Raw genomic sequence first — 17,500 nt, 5'->3', positions numbered from 1 at the left:
GGAGGAAAGGAAGAAGGAGAAGAGATGGAGGGAAGGAAGGAGAGAGGGAGGGAGGGAAGGAAGGAGAGAGGGAGGGAGGGAGGAAGGAAGATGGGAATGAGGAGAAGGAAGGAAAGGAAGGAAAAAGGGAGGGAAGAAGGGAGGAAGAAAAGGAGAGGAGATGGAGGGAAGGAAGGAAGGAAAGAAGGAAAGTGGGAGGATATTGGGAGGGAGGGAGGAAGGAAAGAAGATGGGAATGAGGAGAAGGAAGGAAGGAAAGGGTGAGAGGGAGGAAAGAAAGAAGGAGAAGAGATGGAGGGATGGAAGGAAGGAAGGAAGATGGGAATGAGGAGAAGGAAGGAAAGGAAGGAAGGGAAGGAGGGATGGAGGAAGGAGGGAAGGAAAAAAGGAAGGGGGAGGAAAGAAAGAAGGAGAAGAGATGGAAGGAAGGAGGGAGGGAGGAAAGAAGGAGAAGAGAAGAAATGGAGGGAAGGAAGGAAAGGAAGGAAGGGAGGGAGGAAAAAAGACAGACAGAAAGGATAGAAAGGATAGAAAGAAAAGAAAAGAAAAGAAAAGAAAAGAAAAGAAAAGAAAAGAAAAGAAAAGAAAAGAATATATGACTACTTCCAGACAGATTCCCCAACACAATCCCTCATTTCCCAAACTTCTTTTGTTTCTCAGCCTTTCAAACTTCAGCTTCCATTTCCCTTCCTAACCTGGGCACTTTTCTTCAGACATGACGGTGTGGCACAGGGAGAGGAGCCGGAAAAACTCATGGACGTGAAGGTCACCCAGCTTGACCGCTTCCAAAAGTCCGGTGTCCCAGAAGGTAAACGTGGGATCGGCCAGCGAGTTGAAGGAAAAATCCACTGGATCCGTTTTCTTGGGGAGGGGGGGAAAGGGGGGAGGAGGAGGAATAGGGAGTTAGAACCAGCTAGGAATGTGCAAACAGCAGAAAATGCACCAGCTATAAACTGGGGAAGGAGGTAGATAAGGCAAGACCCCGAAGTGCAGGTCAGGGGACCCCCATAATTTCAATTCGGTTCAAATTTGTCACTAGACTAGAACTCCCAGCCTCCTGTTTTCTAGCATGGTGCTTAACCACTAGGCCAAACTGCCGGCGTATTACCTTTCCAAGCTCAACCTTGTATCCAAGATCATCCAGTGCGTCTCCTACGAAAAAAAACCCCAAGACTCAGAATTGGGCGAGAGGAGGAAGCAAGCCGTCAATCCTTCCAAATAGAGGCAGTCCTCAACTTATGACCGTAATTCGCCCAGAATTATAGAACAAAAGACACCGGAGGGACGGAAGCCTCACCGTAGCTGCGTCCGTTGATGGAGCACTTGCTGAAGACCATGATGTTCTGGGTGAGGGTCCCCGTTTTGTCCGAAAATATATATTCCACCTGGCCTAACTCCTCGTTTAGCGTCGTGGTCCGGGCCTCGGCTGGCGTGCAACGTTTCGCGCAATACATTTTCTTGTCCCAGTTGATGAAGTAGCTGTGGCCCAGACGGATCACCTCCACGCTGCCAGAGAGAGAGCAGGGATGGTTGGGAACCCCGAAGCCCATGGGCCTTCGCCCACCGAAAGGAGGCCCAAAGTCCCTAAGGCAATTTCTCTCTTTTTTCCCCTTTATTTAATTTATTTTTACCTGTTTATTGACTTTCTATGCCGCCCCCCCCCCTCGCAGCTTACAGTCGTTGGATAAAAATACACCCTATCCAACATTAAAACGATATATAAAGTATCACAGATTTAAAATTCAGCTTTAAAAACTGTATGCTTTTGGATTACAGCTCCCATTAGCCCTTGCTGGGCAAGCCTCACAGGAGTTAAAATCCAATAGACAGAGAGATAGGTGGCTGGATGGATGGATGTAGATAGATAGATAGATAGATAGATAGATAGATAGATAGATAGATGGATATATAGATGGACGGATGACAGATAGAAAGGTGGATGGATGGATGGATGGGATGGATGGATGAATGGATAGATACAGATAGATAGATGGATGGATGGATGGATGGATGGATGGATGGATGGGATCGATGGATAGAGATAGATAGATAGATAGATAGATAGATAGATAGATAGATGGATGGATGGATGGATGGATGGATATATAGTTGGACGGATGACAGATAGAAAGATGAATGGATGGATGGATGGATGGATGGATGGATGGATAGGTAGATGGATGGATGGACAGATAGATGGATGATAGACAGACAGATAGATATAGATAATGGATGGATGGATGGATGGATGGATGGATGGATGGATGGATGGATATATAGATGGACGGGTGACGGATGGATGGGTGGGTGGGTGGGTAGATGGATGGATGGACAGAGATAGATGGATGATAGATAGATAGATAGATAGATAGATAGATAGATAGATAGATAGATACATACATACATACATACATACATACATACATAGTTGGAGGATGGATGGATGGATGGATTGATATATAGATGGACAGATAACAGATAGAAATATGGATGGATGGATGGGTAGGTGGATGGATGGACAGATAGATAGATGGATGATAGACAGACAGACAGATAGATATAGATAATGGATGGATGGATGGATGGATATATAGATGGACGGGTGACAGATGGATGGATGGGTGGGTGGGTAGATGGATGGATGGACAGAGATAGATGGATGATAGATAGATAGATAGATAGATAGATAGATAGATAGATAGATGATAGATAGATAGATAGATAGATAGATAGATAGATAGATAGAAGATGGTTGGGTGGATGGATGGACAGATATACAGATGACAGAGAGATGGATGGATGGATAGATATAGATAGATGGATAGACAGACAGAAAGATGATATAGATAGACAGACAGATGATAGAGGAACAGAGAGAAATAATGGAGGATAGATAGATAGATAAGAGAGAGAAAGAGATGGGTTTTCTCTTTGTCCCTCAGCCTCAGGCCCTTGGGTTCTAAGAAGGACTGCTCCAACCTCTGGAGGCTCTCTTCCTTTGGCTGATACGCTCCAGGGGCCTCCTTATTTCTTTTTTCAGGGGGAGGGTCTGCTTGAGTGAGTCCACAGGAAATGAGCAATCCATAAAAGAATAGCCCGAGGAGGAACAAAGGGAGCTGGAGGAATGGGGGGGGGGTTTGTCACGGGGCTCTGATTTTCCTAGGGCCTTGGCAGGGGAGGGGGGTTGGGGGAGGGAGGCAGGAAATGCCACAAGCCAACATCAAAGGGAGATTCGGTTCCCACCCAGAGCTTGGAAAAACACGGGAAGGGAGACCTCTTACCTGGGGGCTACGGAGCGAGAAAGAAACAGTCATGCAGGAAAAACCAAAAGAAAAAGATTTTTTAAAAAAAAGAAAGAAAGAAAGAAAGGGAGGAAAGAAAAGAAAAGAGGAGAGGAGAGAAATTAGAAGAGACGAGGAGGCAAGAAGAGGGAAGGGAAGGGAAGGGAAGGGAAGGGAAGGGAAGGGAAGGAAAGGAAAGGAAAGGAAAGGAAAGGAAAGGAAAGGAAAGGAAAGGAAAGGAAAGGAAAGGAAAGGAAAGGAAAGGAAAGGAAAGGAAAGAGGAATTAAGGAAAGGGAGGGAAGAGAGAGGGGAGGAAAGGAAGGGGAAAGATGGAGGGGAAGAAAGGAAAGGAAGATAGAAGAAAGGAAAGGAAAGAGGAATTAAGGAAAGAGAGGGAGGAGAGAGGGGAGGAAAGGAAAGGAAAGGAAAGGAAAGGAAAGGAAAGGAAGGTAGAAGAAAGGAAAGGAAAGAAGAATTAAGGAAAGGGAGGGAGGAGAGAGGGGAGGAAAGGAAAGGAAAGGAAGATAGAAGAAAGGAAAGAGGAATTAAGGAAAGGGAGGGAGGAGAGAGGGGAGGAAAGGAAAGGAAGATAGAAGAAAAGAAAAGAAAGAGGAATTAAGGAAAGGGAGGGAGGAGAGAGGGGAGGAAAGGAAGGGGAAAGATGGAGGGGAAGAAAGGGAAGGGAAGGGAAGGAAAACTTCAGCTCAAAAGGAAAAAAAAAAAAGGAGACTCACCTGACATAGAGAGAGATGGGAACGACGGTGTTGAGGATGATGATGTAAGACCAGAAGGCCAGGAACCCCGACAAGAAGGCGTTGTCCACCACTTTGTCCCACGGCAAATAAATCTGGAAGCAGACGCCGACTTCGTATTCCCAAATGGAGTTGCCGATGGCCAGGATCACCCCCATGCAGACCAGGAACCCGAAAATCTGCCGATGGGAAGGCCACAGTTCAGTTTGGACAAAGGGAGCAGAAAGGAAGAAGCCGCAAGACCGCGTTCCTCTTTGCCCCCTTACTACGTGAACTCCCCTCTAGTTTTCTGTCCGTTTTCGTCCACGCGTGGTCAATTCCACATTTTGAGGATGTCAATTTCAACAGCCCCGTTTGGCTCAAAACTCCAGAAAAGAAGAAGCGGGATGGCGTCCCTCTTTGTCCCCAACCACATGAGATCCTCTCTATCTTTTTTCATCCACAGGTGGTCAATTCCCCATTTCAAAGAGGTCAGTTTCAATACTTCCCTTTGGACAAAGGAGCAGAAAGGAAGAAGCCGCTGGACGGCATCCCTCTTTGTGCCCACCTACATGAGGTCCTTTTTTAATCCTGGCCCTTTTCATTCACATGTGGTCAATTCCCCAATTCAGGATGTCAATTTCAACAGCTCCGTTTTGATAAAAGGAGCAGACTGGGAAAAGCGGGATGGCGTCCCTCTTTGTCCCCAACCACATGAGGTCCTCTCTATCTCCTGGCCCTTTTCATCCACATGTGGTCAATTCCACATTGCAGCATGTCAATTTCAATACTTCCCTTTTGGACAAAGGAGTAGAAAGGGAGAAGCTGCATGGCATCCCTCTTTGTCCCCACCTACAGAAAGTCCCTTTTATCTGCTGTCCCTTTTCATCCACATTATTATTATTTTATTATTATATTTAAATTTGTATACCGCCCTTCTCCCGAAGGACTCAGGGCGGTGCACAGCCAGATTAAAATACATACAATACAAAATTTAAAATAATTTAAAACAGAATTAAATCCAATTGGCTTCCCGAAGTATTTAAAACCCATTACCCCTTAAAAACCCTTTAAAAATTTCAAGCCAGCCCAGCTTGCTGGAATAGGAAGGTCTTCAAAGCTCGACGGAAGGTCCGGAGGTCCGGGATTAGTCGTATTCCTGGGGGTAGCTCGTTCCAGAGGGCGGGTGCCCCCACAGAGAAGGCCCTCCCCCTGGGGGTCGTCAGTCGGCATTGCACCCTAAGGAGGCCCTCTCTGTGGGACCGAACTGGCCGATGGGAGGTTATCGGTGGCAGAAGGTGGTCTCGCAAACAGCTGGGCCCTAAGCCATGGAGCGCTTTAAAGGTGAGAACCAATACCTTGAAGCGCACCCGGAAGACTACCGGGAGCCAGTGCAGCTCGCGCAGGCAAGGTGTCACATGGGAGCACCAAGTCGCTCCCATAATTACCCGCGCGGCCGCATTCTGGACCAGCTGGAGCCTCCGGGTGCTCCTCAAGGGGAGCCCCATGTAGAGAGCATTGCAGTAGTCCAGGCGAGAGGTGACTAGGGCATGAGTGACCGTGCATAGGGAGTCCCATGTGGTCAATTCCACATTTCAAGTGGTCAGTTTCAAGAGATCCTAGATTAGAACGCAGGTCCACTCGGGCACTGCCGTTGAGTAATCCAGAACGGTGGTGAAGAACAGAACTAATTTCCCCGGGATTGAGATGGAAGGAAATGAATGAACTCCAGTAAAAATCCGCTTTCCTACATTCTCCGGGACGACTACCCTGCAGAGCGGGACAAGGGCTTGACTGCCCCCCTGGTGGAGCGTTCCCAGAAAATTCGCTCTTTGTCATCCGGAAAACTAAAAGAGCATCCGGTGTCTACCCCATGCCCCAGAGCTGGGAAAAGGCAGTCTCTGCGTCCCCAAAAGAGCACTGGATTCGAAACACGGGCACGGAGCGGGAGGGGCTTACCCAAAGCACCAAAGTGTTCATCAAACGGTCGATGCTAGTCCTCTTGAATTTCGTGCGGCCACTGTTTTGCATTAATTTAGTGTCCGGCCCTGCCGAAGGAAGAAAACCGGAAAATCCTTTGGCAAAGTAAAATTTTGCCTCTCCCAATTTTGAATTTATTTTTATTATTTCGTTATTTCTTGAATTTATCGGACGCCCGTCTGGTAACGCAACGATTCTGGGCAGAAGGGTCAAATTAATGTTCAAAAGATTTTGCAAAGAAACAGCACTGTGAATAAGACATAGATAGATTAACAGAGTCGGAAGGGATCTTGTAGGTTATCTAGTCCAATCCCCTTTCAGGTTTCGATGTCGTCGCAAATAAATTGCGTTTTCCAAACAGATAGTCTTTGATGAAATCTTTCATTTATTAAGCACGACAATCTGTCCCCGATTATGTCGAAGCCAACACTGACTTCCTGACCCCAAACCTTCCCTTTCTGTTCCCCAATTCTCTGCGTCTCATTGGCCATCTTCCAAATCACTCTCCCCATATCTACTACTTCAGCTCCCAGGAATGTCCCCCCTCCCATCCCATCTCCTAGGGGATATTATCTTCAGGGAAAATAAGTAGGTGAAAAGTCAAGCGTCCTCTTGCCAGCCACCCCCCTCTTCTCCTCCTTATGTCAGCACTGGAACGAATGTAGTTTGAAGTGCTGACACCCCCTTTCCCCCATGCCCAAACAGGAGACCCTACGCCACCCCCGACAAATGACTTAAGGCCAAGGAAAACATTTACAGGTAATCCTCAATTTACGGCCACAATTTTTGCACCTAAGCACGCCCAATTTTATGATTTTTTTCAGAGGGGGTGTTCTTTAGCGATCACTGCAGTTGTTAAACGAATCAGGCAGTCGTTAAGCGACTCTGTTGACTTTGCTTGTCGGAAGCCAGCTGGGAAAGTTGCAATCATGTTGCGACTCCAGGACCGTCGTAAACACACGCAATACGCCAAGTAGCCGTTAAGTGAGGAACACCGTTATTAAGCGAATCCCCCGGGATGCTGCCACTGTCCTAAATACGAGTCAGTCACCAAAAGTCTGAATTTTGATCATGTGACCTTGGGGGGTGCGGGAACGCTGCAATGGTCGTAAGTGCGAGGACTGGTTGTAAGTCGCCTTTTTTGTTGTCATTTCGAACGGTCCCTAAACAAATGGCCGTAAGCCGAGAACTAACCGTACTTGGATTTGGTAAAGACGATTCAGAATTTCTCCATAATTTCCCCATAATTTTATCCCCCATTTTTTTCCCAGTTCAGTCCCTGATATTCAGATTAACGTCCATCTGTTTTCTGCCACATCTCACATCCCAATTCGGAAAATGCACGGAGCGCCCTGCATACCTGCAAAGATGACCAGGCCGAAGCACCACTCCGTATTACGAAGGACACAACCTCGCAACAACATGTTTTGATTGCTGAGGGGATATTTGTTGTCTTTCCAGTACAGAGTCCCGCTGAATTTGTCTAGTTTATTGTTAGGGGGTTCGCAAATCACCTCTCCTGAAATAAAAAAAAAAAAAAAAATTGCCGAGGAGATCAGTTATGGGTAGTCCTCGTTTAACGAAGGTCGTTGGGACTGGGATTTCCGTCGCTAAGGGGTGCGGACGCGAAACATAACATCGTGTGTCTGCGCCCTTTAAGGACGGCAGTTGTGGCATTGTTCAGTGAGGACCGCACAGGTTATTAAGGGAGGATCTCATGTGACCACGACCAGAGGTGGCATTCAGCCGGTTCGGGAGAATTGGTAGCGGCGACCCTGACATAATGCCGTCCTATTTAGCCACGTTTTCGAGGCCAGGCGCATGGGTGGAAGGCTGGGCGCAGGCATGAAAGGCACGCGTCTGCGCGAAGCGAGCGTGCGGTGAACCAGCGGTTAAATATGTAAAACCCACCGCTGGCCATGACTTTCGACTTCCCGCAAGCTTCCCCATTGAAATTGACTCGGCAGGGAAAGTCACAAATCTCAATCACAGCACTGGGGACGGACAGAACTTTGAAGACCGGTCATTAAGTGGCACTTTAGCCCAGTCATAAGCTTGAACAGACTCTGAATGAGCGGACGTTAAGTGAGGACTGCCTCAGTGCTGAACTCTTGTTGGAGATATATATATATCTATCAAAAGAGCATGCAACTTAGGAAGCTGCTAAGGAGTGGATTGGGAGGGTCGCTAAATATAATAACGAGAATGAATTTTACCATCGAAGTGCGCGAGGTTGTTGGTGTCAGTCAGCTCGGACGTCACCGGGATCGCCTGTCGGACTTTCATATTGCTCTCCCTGAGGAGAAAATTAGTTTAATCACGGCCAGGAAGAGAGAAGAGGGTCTCCAAAGGGTTTCTTTAAAGTATTATTTCTCTTAACTTGGAAACTTTAAGAACTGTGGACTTCAACTCCCAGAATTCCCCAGGAGTTGAGAATGTCGAAGTCCACAGGTCTTAAAGTGACAAGTTTCAACAAGAGGGGGATTCTGGGAATTGAAGTCTGTGTTTCAGAAACTGGGGGATTCTGGGAGTTGAAGTCCATAGGTCTTAAAATCCCCAAATCTCAGAAACTGGGGGATTCTGGGAGTTGAAGTTCATAGGTCTTAAAATCCCCAAATCTCAGAAACTGGGGGGTTCTGGGAGTTGAAGTTCATAGGTCTTAAAATCCCCAAATCTCAGAAACTGGGGGGTTCTGGGAGTTGAAGTTCATAGAATTTAAAGCCGCCAATTTTCAGAAACTGGGGGATTCTGGGAGTTGAAGTCCATAGGTCTTAACATCCCCAAGTCTCGGAAACTGGGGGATTCTGGGAGTTGAAGTTCACAGAACTCAAAGCCGCCAATTTTCAGAAACTGGAGAATTGTGGGAGCTGAAGTCCACATCCCCAAGTCTCGGAAACTGGGGGATTCTGGGAGTTGAAATCCGCATATCTGAAAGTCACCAAGTTTCAGAGATATTGCTTTAAAAGAGCGGGCACAGCTGGCATAACACTCACCCGTCCAGCTCGGCCGTCTCGATGTAGCAAAGTCCGTGAGGCTCGCTGCTGGACAACAGAAGCAGATCAGCCTGGATTTCGGCAGGGAGAAGAGATCAATTTAAAAAAAAAATCAAATCTTGATTTTCTGGCAGCTTCTGTGCTTTCGTCCACCGTCCACGACACACAGACTTACCGCAACAAACTGGTTATTTTCTAATTTTATGATATCACCAACGCGGACATTCATCCATTGCTCCTTCTGGAGGCTGGCGGCGAGAACGGGAGACCGAAAGGAAAAGAAAAGACGGGAAGGATTTTTTTTTAAAAAAAAGGAATAAAACATTTAGGAGGATAAAAATCAGACTGATTTTCGCTTTGGGTTTTCAAATCTCCTCCGCGTGAGCCTGCAGAGCCTCCACGCTTCAGTGCAGTCTACCTCCGAACGCCAAGGAGCCACGAGGAACGGCAGGAGGTTTGGGATGAAGAACGGCAAATTTAGCCTTTTGGTGGAGAATTTTTGAAACTTTTTTTCCCCAACGGTTTATTTAAAAAAAAAAACAGGTAGTCCTCGACTTACCACCCCAATCGAGCCCCAAATCATTTCTGTTGCTAAGCGAGACAGACGCGAAGTGAGTTTTGGCTCATTTTACGAAGCTGTCTTGCCCCGGTTGTTAAGGGAACCGCTGCCGCGGTTTAAAGTTTAACAAGGCGGTCGTTAAACGAATCGGATTTCTTTCCCTTGACTTGAATTGTCGGAAGGTTGCAAAAAGGAGAATCATGTGAGCCCCCATTCCCCCCCACCGGAACGCGGCGACGTCGTAAGTACGAGTCGGTGGCCAAGCGTCTGAATTTTGATCTTGTGATGCTGCGGCGATCGTAAGAGTGAAAAACGGCCCTAGGTTTTTTTTTCAGTGCCGTTGAAACGTCAAAGGGTCACTAAACGGACGGTTGGAAGTGGAGGACTTCCTGCATCCCCTCCAAAACATCTTCACACACGCACAAATCGTACTCACATCCCGTTGATGAGCACTTGGGAATGCCTGCTGTTCACCTGCTTATCGCTCTTGTGACGAAACTGTGGGCGGAAAGTCCCATGTCAAAGCCAGGATTTGAACCCGAGACCCCCTCCCCCCTCCTCCTCCTCACCCAATTCACACACCCCTGCCCCTCAAAAGTGCGCCCCCACTTTTACTCACGTAGTCGTCGGTGGCATCCTTGACGGCCGTGATGGTCAGCACGAGGACTAAAGGCACGATGGTGGTGAACCAAGAGAGCGAGGAGATCTGGGGGATCAGCTGGGGGAGGGAAAGCCGAGAGGGGGCACTTTATTCATTTGGACCCCTGGCCTGGGGGCAGGGCTCAAGGACCAGGGCAGGGACAGCATCCCGGGAAGGATGAGATTAGAGGAACTGAACCCACGGACGGAAAAGAGAAGCAACAGATGGAGAGAGGGAGAGAGGGAGGAAAGAAGAAAGGAACCAATGAAGGAAAGGAGGAAGGAAAAAAGAAAGGGAGGGAGGGAAAGAAGAAAGGGGGAAGGGAGGAAGAGTGGGAGGGAGGGAGGGAGGGAGGGAGGGAGGAAGGAGAAAAGAAGGGTGGGCGGGATGTAGGGAGGGAAGAAGGAAGGAAGAAAGAAGGAGGAAAGAAAGAAGAGAGGAAAGAAGGAAGGAGGAAAAAAAGAAAGAAGGAAGGGGAGGAGGAAAGAAAGAAAAAAGGGATATAGGGAGGAAGGAAGGAGAAAAGAAGGGAGGGTGGGATGTAGATGGGAATAAAGAAAGAAGAAAAGGGGAGGAAAGAAAGAAGAGAGGAAGGCAGGAATGAGACAGGAGGGAGGGGGAGGAAAGAAGGAAGGAAGGAGGAAAAGAAGGAAAGAAGGGGAGGAGGAAAGAAAGAAACAAAGGATGTAGGGAGGGAGGGAGGAAGGAGAAAAGAAGGGTGGGAGGGAGGAAGGGAGGAAGGTAAGAAGAAAGGGAGGGAGGGAGGAAGGAGAAAAGAAGGGAGGGTGAGATGTAGGGAGGGAAGAAGGAAAGAAGAAAGGGGGAAGAAAGAAAAGAGGAAGGCAGAAGGAGGAATGAGACAGGAGGGAAGGAGGAAAGAAGGAAGGAAGGAGGGAAAGAAGGAAGGAAAAGAGGAAAGAAAAAAGGGAGGGAAGGATGGATGGAGAGAGGGAGGGAAGAAGGAGGAAAAGAAGGAAAGAGAAAGAGGAAAAGAGAGGTAAAAGGAAAGAGAGAAGCTAGAAAGAAAAGGAAGGAAGGAAGAAAAATATAAGAAAAAGGAAGGAGAGAACCTCAAAGCAAAAACCTTGGAGAGAGAGAGAGAGAGAGAGAAAAAATAACAACAGCGAAACACAGAAGGAAAAACGAAAAAAACAAAACAAAACGAGAAAGCAAGAAAAGGAATATCCGTCAATGAAAGCACGATACTTTCAGGATTTTTTTAAAATTTTCATTTGTGGCGGGTGGAGGTGGCGGAGTGAACTGTGCCAAAAATGTGGGTTTTCCGTGACTCCCCCCACTTGGCATCCAGGTCAAAGCGGGAAGCTTAGCGGTTGGTACCCCACGGGAGAAAAAGGGCGAATCGGAGGCCTCCCTGAAGCATCCTGGGAGCAAAAATGGGCCGCGGGGGGGGAACGCCCCCCCCACGCACCCCATTTTGGGCCTAGGAGGCCTCCCTACACTTACCTGGGAGCCAAAATGGGGCACAATGGGAACTCCTGGAAGGGGCGGGACTGGAAGAGGCGGAGCCAGCAGCAAGTTAACTATTGGTTTTTCCTGAACCAGCCCGAACCGGCCCGAACCAGACCGAACCGGCTGAATCGCAACACTGGCGAACCCCCAGATTTCCAAACCCCACCTCACCCCCCCACACCAGGAAAAAAAAAATCTCACCTGGAGAATGAGGAGGAAGAAAAAATACGTATTTGCGACTTCCTGGAACTGTTCAAACAGGTTGATGGGCAGGAAAGTGATCACGTTGTATTTCGACGTCTTGATGCAGTTACTCTGGGGAGAAGCAGGAGGGAAAATATATATATATATAAAAAAAGCAACAACCCCCAAAAAGGAAAAATATAAATGTATTTTTTATGCCGACTACGATCACGATTGGATCGCGGGTAGCTTTGATGGACAATGAGAGCTTAGGCACCGAAGATAAGTTTTTTATTTTAACGTTCCAGAGATCGTGATGTCTATCGCCTCTTCTATAACTATACCTGGAACTCGCATTTTTTAGGACAATTCTTAATAAATAAATAAATATAAATAATAAATAGTATACCCTGTTTCCCCAAAAATAGGACCCAACCGGAAAATAAAGCCCTAGCATGACTTTTCAGGATGCTCGTAATATAAACCCTACCCCAAAAATAAGCCCCAGTTAAGATTGTCAGCCAGATGGATGCATTTAGTACTGTATTTCCCGCATAAAATAAGACCTAATCAGAAAATAAGACCTAATGCGTCTTTTGGAGCAAAACTTAATATAAGACCCGGTCTTATTTTCAGGGAGTTCGAAGAGAGTCCCCCTGTTTCGGCCACGCAGAAGAGAACGCCGTGGGTGCCAAAGGTTTTTGGGGGTTTTTTTGCGCGCAATTTTTGGCTGCCACTCACCGCGTACTGAAATTTTTCGTTGTATTCTCGAGAATTGGCCTTCACTCGCCGTTCTTCCTCTGGAAGAGAAATTGATCCGGGTTAGCTGGGCTGAACCCCAATAATCGACAAAAAAACCAGGGTTACTTCCCTGCCCCCCATTTCATCTGGGATTTCAATCGGTGTGAGTTCGAGTCGGAGACCCACGGGAGCGGATTCGAGAGTTACCGATGGAGCCGGCCGGGCTGGGTGAGGAGGTGGGCAGCTGTACCCCATCCTTGGCTTCAGGTTTGCTGGTTGGTCCCTGGCTTTGCAAAGCCCCCCCCCCTCCATACACCCCAAAGAATGAATGAATGAAGAGGAGGAGGAAGAGGAGGAGGAGGAGAAGGAAGAGGAAGAGATGATGATGATGATGATAATAACCTTAACAGTTCCTAGGTCCTTGGTTAGGACTCGAGCTGCTGAGCTATTAACCAGCCTCAAAGGCTGTGAATCTCACTAAAGATTAATAATAATAATAATAATAATAATAATAATAATAATAATAATAATAATAATAATAATAAAAAAAGGAGAAGAGGGAAGGAGGAGTAAAAGGAGGAGGAAGAGGAGGAGGAGGAGGAGGAGGAGGAAGAAGAAGAAGAAGAAGAAGAAGAAGAAGAAGAAGAAGAAGAAGAAGAAGAAGAAGAAGAAGAAGAAGAAGAAGAAGAAGAAGAAGAAACTGGAGGAGGAAGGAAAGAGGAAGGAAGGAGGAGGAAGGAGGAGCAGAGGAAGAAAAAAGGAGAAGGAAAAAAAGAGAAGGAAAAAGGAGACGCAGGAGAAAGAAAAAGAAAGGAAGGAAGGAAGGAAAAGGGAAGAAAGAGAGAGAGAGAGAGAGAAAGAAAGAATGAAAGAAAGAAAGAAAGAAAGGAGGGAGGGAGGGAGGGAGAGAAGGAAGGAAGGAAGGAAGGAAGGAAGGAAGGAAGGAAGAAAGAAAGAAAGAAAGAAAGAAAGAAAGAAAGAAAGAAAGAAAGAAAGAAAGGACCAATCCCGAATTCTATAACGGAGACGATGCCTCTCTCCGGCAGCTGTACACAAGGTCACTTTTAAGAAAGGTGGAAAGAATTTGCTTTTCTTGGGGTGGGGGGGTTGCAGGAATAACCAGGCTCATCCCCTCCCCACCTCTCCCTAATGCCAGGGAAGTGTGGGGAGGGGAGGGGAGGGGAGGGGGGGAAGCCGGGGGGAAGATGAGGTAATGTGTGAAGAGTGCCGCAGCAAGTCCACCCTCCCTGGAGAGACCCTTGCAGGACAAAAGCTAGGACAGCTGGCTTGGCACGAGATCCCCCACCCCCGTTTTTCCAAGGAGACCCCCCCCTCTCCGCTTTGCCCCGGGGCAGCCGACCCCCCCCCCCTACCTGTCCCCCAAAGCTGCTGGTTGCGGGCATCCGTGGTCGCCACGGCGACCCAGGGCCATTTCTCTGGCATCTCTTTGGGGATCGTCATGGTTACGGCCAAGGGGGGGTCTCTCTCTCTCTCTCTCTCCCGGACGGATAGATGGTCTCGGGGAGTCCCTTTTCTCTTCCCCCCCCCCCTCGACCGGCTGCAGAAGAGAAAGTCTACCCTGACATTGAGGGAGAAGGGGAGGGGGGGAGCACCTCCCACTGCCGCACAGCAACCAATCAGGGGCAAGGATGGCGTCACCAAGACGACCGCTTGATGGGGAATGGGGGGGGCAGAGATAGGGGGGTCTTTTGTGGGTTGCTTCCCCTTTGCAGACCCTTCCTCAGAAAAGGAGGGGCTGATGGATCAGCAAAAAATAATAATAATAATAATGTCAAATTAAAATTCTCCCTCCTTCTTAAGGATTTTTGCATTCTGTTCTTCCCTTGCAGGATGGACGGCTGGGTCGGGGAAATAGAGCGCCGGATCCGAGGGATGGAAGGGGCCTCGGAGGTCTTCTAGTCCAACCCCATCCCAGGCAAACCTCACTTTGTGAGGTGGGCTGGGTTGAGTTAGAGGGACTATTAGCCCAAAGTCACCCAGCTGGCTTTCGTGCCTAAAGCGGGACTAGAACTCCCAGCCTCCTGGTGATTGGCTCAAAGTCACCCAGCTGGCTTTCGTGCCTAAGGTGGGACTAGAACTCCCTGTCTCCTGGTGATTGGCTCAAAGTCACCCAGTCGACTTTCATGCCTAAGGCAGGACTAGAACTCACCATCTCCTGGTGATTGGCCCAAAGTCACCCAGTTGGCTTTCATGCCTAAGGCGGAACTAGAACTCCCAGTCTCCTGGTGATTGGCTCAAAGTCACCCAGTTGGCTTTCGTGCCTAAAGCAGGACTAGAACTCCCAGCCTCCTGGTGATTGGCCCAAAGTCACCCAGCCAGCTTTCATGCCTAAGGCGGGACTAGAACTCCCAGCCTCCTGGTGATTGGCCCAAAGTCACCCAGTTGGCTTTCGTGCCTAAGGCAGGACTAGAACTCCCAGTCTCCTGGTGATTGGTCCAAAGTCATCCAATCCATTTTCTAAGGCAGGACTAGAATTCTCCCTCTCCCACTTTTTAACCTAGTAACTTAACCACTAGACAAAACCACCTCTTGGTTTTACACTTTTCCCCAGCAATTGCATGCTAGGGCCTCGGATTCTCTCTCCCGCCAAGCTTCTCGGCTAAGCACAGTCTACCTTAATCTTGTTTCCTCCCAGATAGAAGCAGGGGGTGGGGGGGTCTTACCTGTGGGGTTTTTCTTAGCACAAAATTCCATGGCATTTGCTGGTCAGCTTTCAGGCCCATAAGAGATGCTGAAACGGGGAAAAGGAGGGGAAAAAAATAACCAACCAGCATGCTAAACCTGGTTATTAAATCTTAGCCTGTTCTCGTATTCCCACAATCCTGTCCATTCAGAAACTAACCAGGCTGGACAGATCCCCCAAACATGTGAATATTAATATTAATATTCATAATTTGTTCAATTTACAGGCTGCCCAACTCGCAGCGATTCTGAGCCGTTTACAAACCGAGGAAAAAAAAGCATTTAAAAACAAGGAAACAAAAGAAGAGCTAACAAACCCAGATGCAAAGAAAAGGAAAAATGCGGCGCCTTCTCCCATTAACCCAGGTTAAGGCCAACTAGGTTTATTATACCCAACCTGGTTAACCAGAGGTCTGTTTAGAGATATAGTACACAACCAGGTGATGAAAAAAAAAAATCCAGTGCTAAATATCAGAATAATTTTAATTTCCACGTTATTTTAAAACATTTCAGCCTCGGGTCAGAAGTATAATTTTTTTATTTTATTTTTTTTAATTTGATTTATATGCCGCCCTTCTCCGGAGACTCAGGGCGGCTTACAACGCGTTAAGCAATAGCCTTCATACTTTTGTATATTTATACAAAGTCAGCTTATTGCCCCCACAAACTGGGTCCTCATTTCACCTACCTTAGAAAGGATGGAAGGCTGAGTCAACCTTGAGCCTTGGCGAGATTCGAACCCTGCAGTAATTTCAGGCAGCTGGTCTTAATAAGCTTAATAACAGGGTGCCTTAAACCCCTGTACTACCAAGGCTCTCTAAATGAAGCCTAGTAGGGATTGAGTGGAAAAATTTGTCCCTCTCTCTCCAAATATTGAACCCAAGTAAAATTGAGGGCATTCTGGGTGACATAAAAGCAAAGATTCCTTCAAACGACATTGAGCTAAGCTGCGGAACTCCTTGCCACAAGGAATAACAACGCGATCAATTTTAACAAGAGATTTGTGAAAAACCGGCTACGGTGTTGGATGGCTGTTACTCCCCAGTAACTCCTGGTTGGTTATAAAAAGCAGTGATATGGTTATTCTATTAAACCACGATCAAATTAGGGCTTGTGTGAACAAGGCCAACGGTAGTGCATCAAGCCAGCATTTCGATCCTCGGCTTTGAGGAGGTTGGGAGCCTTAAAAGAAAAGACATTTTCAGCGAAATGGATGGAGAAAAAGCTGTTTTGTTGTTTTTTTTAAAAAAAGAGAGAGAGAATGACGCACACACAAAAACCCACAAACTGCACCTAAGATTCCTCTTTCTGAAACGAAAACACACAATTGCGGCAAGCGAATAAAACAAAAGGCGCGAAACCTGTCGTTCTGTTTGGGTCCGTCGAGACGCGGGTTCAAGGAGGTGCCAGACAAGCCAACCTGTGCAGAGTTGTTGTGATTGTGGCGAGCGACAACGCCGGGAGAGATTAAAGGGGGACAAGGTTCTCCTTCTTCTGTGCCCCCACCCCACGTTCCCCCTTGCGACAACCGCACAACGTTTCCCTTTCGCTGTGACACCCCTTGCAAAAAAAACATTGTGGTTACTTTTTTCTCCCCCATCCGGCTAGAGGTGCGACACGACACACAAAGGCAAACACAACAACCGAAACACTTTAAGATTGCAGCCAGGGATCGAAAAAGGAGTTAAGTGCTTGTCCCAGTGAAGCCCGGGAAATGGCCCCTCCTTGATCCGGCTTCGCTTTTGCGACGCAACAAACCACGGTTTGTTTATCCCTAAGCTGTGGAGCGAGCCCAGCTGGCTCAGAGACCCGATTTGAGAAACAAGGATGGCAGGAGAGGAGGAAGAAGGGGGTGGGTGGGGATGATGGGAGGTGTAGTACCCCTAGCAAGCAGGGAAGGAGGGAGGGAATAAGGAAGGAAGGAAGGAAGGAAGGAAAATAGAGAGGAGGGAGGGAGGAAGAGAGGGAGGAATGGAGGGAGAAAAGAAAAAAGAAAGAAAGAAAGAAAGAAAGAAAGAAAGAAAGAAAGAAAGAAAGAAAGAAAGAAGCAGGGAAGGAGGGAGGGAGGGAGGAAGGAAGGAAGGAAGGAAGGAAGGAAGGAAGGAAGGAAGGAAGGAAAATAGAGAGGGGGGAGGGAGGAAGGGAGGGAGGAAGGGAGGAAAGAAAGAAAGAAAGAAAGAAAGAAAGAAAGAAAGAAAGAAAAAAAGAAAGAAAGAGG

The 17,500-nt window shown here is 47.6% G+C and overlaps 2 protein-coding genes across 5 annotated transcripts in view; both read right to left on the bottom strand.

Annotated features, from left to right (window-relative positions):
• The window catches only part of ATP8B2 (ATPase phospholipid transporting 8B2), a 38,190-nt gene that overhangs the window by 14,552 nt on the left and 6,138 nt on the right, over positions 1 to 17,500 (bottom strand). For 2 of the 4 annotated variants that reach the window (XM_087881347.1, XM_087881349.1), the window contains exons 2-15: positions 15,264 to 15,331; positions 12,580 to 12,638; positions 11,857 to 11,970; positions 10,165 to 10,263; positions 9,982 to 10,043; positions 9,162 to 9,234; positions 8,987 to 9,057; positions 8,210 to 8,289; positions 7,354 to 7,512; positions 5,973 to 6,061; positions 4,017 to 4,213; positions 1,298 to 1,506; positions 1,109 to 1,152; positions 696 to 861 (exon numbers count right to left, since the gene is read on the bottom strand). In XM_087881347.1, coding sequence (XP_087737473.1) covers positions 696 to 861; positions 1,109 to 1,152; positions 1,298 to 1,506; positions 4,017 to 4,213; positions 5,973 to 6,061; positions 7,354 to 7,512; positions 8,210 to 8,289; positions 8,987 to 9,057; positions 9,162 to 9,234; positions 9,982 to 10,043; positions 10,165 to 10,263; positions 11,857 to 11,970; positions 12,580 to 12,638; positions 15,264 to 15,294 — 1,453 coding nt within the window. In that variant the 5' untranslated portion in view covers positions 15,295 to 15,331. Of the gene's footprint in view, positions 1 to 695; positions 862 to 1,108; positions 1,153 to 1,297; positions 1,507 to 4,016; positions 4,214 to 5,972; positions 6,062 to 7,353; positions 7,513 to 8,209; positions 8,290 to 8,986; positions 9,058 to 9,161; positions 9,235 to 9,981; positions 10,044 to 10,164; positions 10,264 to 11,856; positions 11,971 to 12,579; positions 12,639 to 13,952; positions 14,120 to 15,263; positions 15,332 to 16,643; positions 16,843 to 17,500 lie in introns of those variants that run through there. The other 2 variants (XM_087881348.1, XM_087881350.1) reach the window with 2 other exon arrangements.
• The window catches only part of LOC148111509 (uncharacterized), a 1,308-nt gene continuing 663 nt past the window's right edge, over positions 16,856 to 17,500 (bottom strand). The window contains exon 1 of the mRNA XM_087881364.1: positions 16,856 to 17,500. This exon is cut by the window's right edge and continues 663 nt beyond it. Within this exon, the coding sequence (XP_087737490.1) occupies positions 16,936 to 17,500 (565 nt within the window). The 3' untranslated portion in view covers positions 16,856 to 16,935.

Source organism: Pantherophis guttatus, chromosome 18 (assembly GCF_059756535.1).
Source record: "Pantherophis guttatus breed Tessera chromosome 18, ASM5975653v1, whole genome shotgun sequence".
NCBI classification, from domain to species: Eukaryota; Metazoa; Chordata; class Lepidosauria; order Squamata; family Colubridae; genus Pantherophis; species Pantherophis guttatus.
The sequence above is the reverse complement of the archived record's forward strand: the minus strand, read 5'-3'. Positions and strand labels throughout refer to the sequence as shown.